The sequence below is a fragment of the Palaemon carinicauda genome, chromosome 37 (genome assembly GCF_036898095.1).
Source record: "Palaemon carinicauda isolate YSFRI2023 chromosome 37, ASM3689809v2, whole genome shotgun sequence".
Classification (NCBI taxonomy): domain Eukaryota; kingdom Metazoa; phylum Arthropoda; class Malacostraca; order Decapoda; family Palaemonidae; genus Palaemon; species Palaemon carinicauda.
This window is the reverse complement of record NC_090761.1, coordinates 54,781,737-54,788,190: the sequence shown is the minus strand read 5'-3', so window position 1 is coordinate 54,788,190 and position 6,454 is coordinate 54,781,737. Positions and strand designations below refer to the sequence as shown.

Below are 6,454 nucleotides of genomic sequence, written 5' to 3'. Positions count from 1 at the left end.
TGTGTGTGTGTGTGTGTTGTGTATCATATACAGTATATATATATATATATATATATATATATATATATATATGTGTGTGTGTGTGTGTGTGTGTGTGTGTGCGTGCATTTTGTATCATATATATATATATATATATATATATATATATATATATATATATATATATATATATACATACATATATATATATATACATATATATACATACATATATATATATATATATATATATATATATATATATATATATATATTCATATGTGTGTATATATACATATAGATTATGCATCCACAAAATTAAACTAAGACTCCTTAATGAATATAAGATGGTTACCATATCGTTACAAAATATTCAAGCTATATAAGCGCAATATTAATTTTCTTTTTTACAAAATACGTTTTAATAACTTATCTTATTAATACTAACATCGAATTGAAATTTTGACAACCAAAGTAAAAATGTTTTATCAACTTTATTGATGGGTAAATTAAATCAATATTATCTCGAATCTAAGGAAAAAGCACTAATCTTTATATTTTCATTATAGTGAATATTTTGATGTTAATTAGATATATAATCATTCAATTTTTAACTACTTTTTTCAAAACGAATCAATGAATTATACAGGTAATAACATATTGCTATTTAGAATATATATTTCATATTAGCATATCACCACTAACTCCTATTTTATCTTTACTTTCAGATTTCATCACAAACGCAATCTCACAAGAGACTACAGAGGACCAGCAGTTATCAACGACCTCTTTCGGCATTCCAAACGAAGGAGATGGAGATCATATGTCGAATAGGAGAATGGAGGGGTCAAGGTTACTAGATTTAAATGATGAAGAATTTGGTGCCAATGAGAGTGAACTGTTGGTTTCCGAAGCTTTGGGAACGCCAGAAGGAAACCGAGCCAGTAGTATAGACGCGGATGCCGACATCGAAGTGGACCTCTCTGACAGAAAACAGAGACGTCTTTCTAGCAGAGGTAACGCTTACAGGTCTGGCAACTCGAATGAAGCATCAAGTACCACTGGTAAAACTCTCGTTAGCCAGAAGGAGCAATCGTCATTACTAGAGCGATTCATTGATGAATTCATAGCTAATTACAGCGACCATTCCTTGCAAGCGATTAACCCGGCAGATTACAAAAATCATTCTAACTGGTCGGCACTCAATACCACACGGGCTGTAGACAAAATGCAGTGTGGAGGGGTAATTACTCTAATTGACACTGAGATTATAACCTCTCCAAACTATCCAGAAAATTATCCAAACGACGTAAGATGCACGTGGACACTCCTAGCACAGTTGGGTACGGATTTAGATCAGATTCAGCTGGATTTTCTTGATTTTGCCTTAGAGAGAGGCACTTGCATTAATGATTACATTTCAATAACTGATCATGCAGTCGGTGCGTCAAAGGTATATTGTGGCGATGATTATCCTCCTGTCCTTCTCTCCATGGGCAATTCTTTGACGATCAATTTCTTCACCGATGACACCATCAACAGGAAGGGATTCAGCATGCGGGTCCAGGGAATAATGACCAATTGCGGACGTCTCTTTAACATCGTAGGCAACGAGACGTTTCTCTTCTCAACTCCAGAGAACATAGTGGATGCAAGATGTCACTGGCTCATCATTTCAGAATCAGCCGTGTCTTTAGAACTGATCAATTATTTCGGAGAGAAAGCACTTCAAGACATGTTGAGCGTTAAGACGCAAGACTTTGGTGTGATGGAGCCTTTTGACAACAATAAGGTGTACGTTTCTAAAACCATTTCCGTGTCGTTTGTAGATAATGTACGAGCAAGAGAGTACTCTCAGCCAGGAGCTCAGTTTCAGGTTTTCCCTGTCAAGAGGGTTAGACTATGCAATACCACAATTGACATGAAACCAAATATGTCCTTCATTATCAATTCCAGTAACTATCCAAATGGTTACGGTGACAATGAGAAGTGCCTGGTCACGTTGCAACATCCTATGGGAGAAGAATATATAATAAAACTGCAGTTTATCAAATTTGACATTGAGGAACACCCAGATTGTATCTTTGATAACTTGACAATAATTGATGATGGAGAGAATTTCCACAGGACTTATTGTGGCACTGTGAGAAAGGAGACTTATAAAACAAAGAGCCAGGAACTGAAACTTTATTTTCAGAGTGATTATCGTAATGTGTTTGTTTATGAGGGCTACTCCATTTATGCGAGGATACATAGAATGAGAAAAAATGAATGTGTACTTACTAACTCACAAAGCAATGTTTGGATTCTTAAATCCCCGCCACTTCCATATGTATATCAAGGCTTCACAGTGTGCGATATCAAGATTGAGGAAAGCTCCGTTCAACGGTTCAAGATCATTTTCAAGAAATTTAATTTAGAGTCCAAGTCACCTTGTACTGAAGGGGATTATTTGTCGGTTACAGATAAATTCATCAATAACACTAAATCGTATTGTGGAAATATGGAAGGCGAATCAGTCATGACAGCTGGAAATGATATTGATTTTAAGTTTTCTTCTGATTTTTACGATTCGGCAAGGGAATTTGAGATTGAAGTAAGAGGACTGCCATCGTCTAATTGTGGTGGAAATACAATCCTAGCCCCAGGAACCAACGTAAATCTGCGTGTGTCAACGAACGAAGAAGAGTGTGTTTGGGTTGTTAAAAGTAGAAACAGTAGTACATTAGTACTTGATTTCAAACGTGTCAGCGATGTTCGCATATCTCAGTCAGCCATGTACAATGACCTGTTCAGTTACAATGCAAGAACAGTAAATTTCATTGACCCGTCAGACAGATACATGGTCGTAAGCAATGAGGAGAGAGCTGTTATTCAAGTCAATTCCTACAGCACGTACTCCGAATGTGAGACTGAACTAGAAGTAAAAAAGAGGCCTATAATTGTCACTAATGGAGGCATAGCTCCTTGTCCCATCACAATCAAGAGACCACAAAACAAAAAAGAAAGATTGGCTATAAGATACACCTTAATCTCTTTACCTCAAATTACGTGTCCTGTGAGGATTCTCGATAGAGAAGATGGCACAGCATCAAAGCTATGTTCCTCTGATTGGAAGAAAGGTTATATAACAACCAGCACTGAATTTTCAATAGATTCTATTTTACACTCATCTGATACAGTCAATAATTATATGGTATTTATTGATCCAATAAAATTTACATGTGGGTCATCATATAATGTTCAAGAGGATAAGATCATTTTGAAATCAAAAACATTAGATCACAAGACTACCTGTGTCTACAGATTTAAAAGTGATGGAAACAGAATAGCTCTTGATATTGCTACATCAAATAAAAGGGCACTAAACACTATAAGTGTGTCTACAGATGGATCATTCCAGTCTTTAAAAGGGTTATCAGATGATATAACCACATCATTAGTAACAAAAAAAGAATTTTTGGTCGTCATAGAACCGTTTTCAAGGTCTGTTAGCTTTGTGATACAAGTTATGAAAGATTTACCCGTTACAGATCTGTGCAACACATGTCTCATTGTAGGACTAGAAAGTCAAGGAGCAGTTGTCACACCTACATCCAAAAACTTGAATGCATATCCTGGTGGGTTAAACTGTGATGTTAAGTTTGAAGGGAAAGATCTTAATCGAACAGTTGCTCTGGAATTTCAGAAAATTGATATTCCAATGAATACGTCTCTTGATACTCTTACCATTGTTAAAGAAGGGGTGGAAACTATCATTCATCCCACAAGAATATCACCTCTTCCCTATACTTTGTTATTGGAAACTCCATTTTCTGTAAAATTCAAATCCAGAAGTAATGAAGAGTATGAAGGGTACAAGTTTGGATACAATGTTATTGAATGTGGTGGTATTCTTACACTGAATGAGGAAAAAACAACAACAATAAAATCACCAGGCTACGGGAATGTGTACCCCACTTATACAGAGTGCTTTTGGCACATTGAAGCAAATATTACAAATATCAGTGATAGAATCCAAATCAAGGTAAAGAAATTGAATCTTCATCGATCTGATAAACTTGAGATCATTGATCCCTTATTTAGTCATAGCCCAATATATACTTTTACTGGAATTGTTGATGAATCAGTGATCACTACTGTCGGAAATCAGTTGAGAGTGATATTTAAATCTGACTCCAATAAAGTAAGTGATGGTTTTCTGCTTGAAGTGAAACCAATTTTATCTGGCTGTGGTGTAGATATTGATACGGCAACTGTAGGAGAAGGGACCATCTCGACGCTGGACTTTTTCCCGAACACTGATTATTGTCTTTTTCGAATAAGACCAAGTGAAGGTAAAGTAATGTTGCTTGAACCAGTTGTGAAGAGGATGCCAGAGAGTATCCGGCGAATCCCCAACAACAGCGAATGTAAGGATGGTAGTGTGATTCTCTCTGATAAAGGGTTCTTGAGTCAGGGAAAAGCATACTGCAATGAGGAATCGTTACCAGTTGTCATGACTACACAAGATTTGTTATTGTTGATTAAGACACCCGCACTACCACCGCTGGAATTTAGATTTAAAGCTGGAGGATGTGGAGGAGAAATATCTAATGAGAATCCTATTGGTAGTTTGTCTTCTCCAAATCATCCAGACCCATTTCATGGGCCAATGACATGCACCTGGACATCTCGTACTGCAATGCTCGTCGCAGTGAAATACATAGACCTCTTACCAGAAACTGACTACCTCAACTTAACGGATATAAATCATAATGTTACATTAGCAGGAAACGCATATCCTTATTATATTCTTCTGGATATGCCTTCAGTTATTACATTCGTTGGAGGAAGTACAGATGTGAGGATGGGATTCGAGTTAGATTATGAATTCGTAGACCATCAAGGAGTTTGGAACGTCGACTTTGCTCAGCCAGCCATGATAGTGGGATGGCCAGGCACACAGCATAGGCCATCAGCATGGCATGTAGTCGGGCCTAGGGGTGGAAGAGGGTTGACGATAATGGTGTGGGCGGCATATATCCCCAGTGATCCAGATTGCTCCACCCACTTCTTACATGTTGGTGGAGTGAATGAAGAAGGAGAGCGAGTCTGCGGAGGCGCTGGCTTACGAACTATACATGTATACGGACGGGAGGCCATTTTAGTCCTCCATACTACGTCCCCACTTGCTGTTTTAGCGGCCTCGGTTCATGTTATGGCGTGAACATGTTTATTTTATGCATATTTGCTATTTGGAACACTCAATACATACCCTTAAATAAGTTCTTTATATAACACAACTAGAGTATAGCCTCTGAGAGTATCTGAGCAAAAGTAACAAATGCCATTTGCTAACAATAAGCTACTCTTGAGAAATATAAATGACTGAAATATTTAAGTGCTGTTACTTATTACAAATGATGGACCGTTTTAAACAAAACGAAAATGCAAGGGAAAAGTTTGAAGGCTCCTTGAATTATAATGACTAGTAGAATCCTTTAAGGTGCATTGCTTTAGCAAGAAGGTAAAATAAACGTAATCATAACTATAGATGAGACACTAATGTTCCAAGCTACATCCTTGGAAAATATTGCTGCAGGGAATTTGTATTAGCACATAGTTCTTTTCATTCATACTTTTTTTATATGGAATGAAAAAAAAATCATGCTCGGTATGAACAATCAAAGAGTGATATTGTCAAATACATTTTTCTTCTATTATTTCGTGTGTACCGAAAAGTGCCATTTTATAGTGGGAAGTAAGTAGTCTGCGTAATGAAAGGAAATATTTTCATACGTTCCAACACTTGAGAAAATGAACTATTTTTACGACGTAAACAGCAAGGCCGTGAAGTTACTGCATTTAACCAAGTTTTATTTATTAAGAAAGCTGTAAGACTTTAGCCCGCATGATAATGCAGTTGTTCTGACATTCACATGAAAGAAACTGTAGTGAAATGATACATAATCTACCTTGTATAATGAGTTTACTTGGGAAGCTACTCAGTCGAATGCAGATCTAAATAAGTGCAAATTCAGAGTCTAAGTTAGTTCCAGTTATGTGTTTTTGAAATGCAGTTAATTGCGACATATTGGCCGCTTCATGTCTGGTTTAATATGATTTACTAGTGGGTGAACTGGTCGGCGGCATTTAGAAAGTTGCTATTCTACCGTTTTGAATGTGAGTCCAGTGATTTACAAGTAGGTACATACATAGTGATGCCAATCTACCACCCAGGTACTTACATAGTGATGCCGATCTACCACCCGGGTATATAGTGTATATAGTGATGCCGATCTACCACCCAGGTACACAGTGTACATGGTGATGCCTCTCTACCACTCAGGTACATAGTGTACATGGTGATGCCTCTCTACCACCCAGGTACATAGTGTATATAGTGATGCCGATCTACCACCCAGGTACACAGTGTACATGGTGATGCCTCTCTACCACTCAGGTACATAGTGTGCGTAGTGATGCCGATCTA

General features: G+C 37.2%; 1 protein-coding gene across 1 annotated transcript; it reads left to right on the top strand.

Moving 5' to 3' along the window:
* Nucleotides 1–479: 479 nt before the first annotated feature.
* Nucleotides 480–5,560, top strand: LOC137629316 (cubilin homolog). The gene is made up of 2 exons (XM_068360572.1): nt 480–483; nt 708–5,560. The coding sequence occupies exons 1-2, from the start codon at nt 480–482 to the stop codon at nt 5,186–5,188; spliced, it is 4,485 nt and encodes a 1,494-aa protein (XP_068216673.1). The 3' UTR covers nt 5,189–5,560.
* The last annotated feature ends 894 nt before the right edge of the window (nt 5,561–6,454 follow it).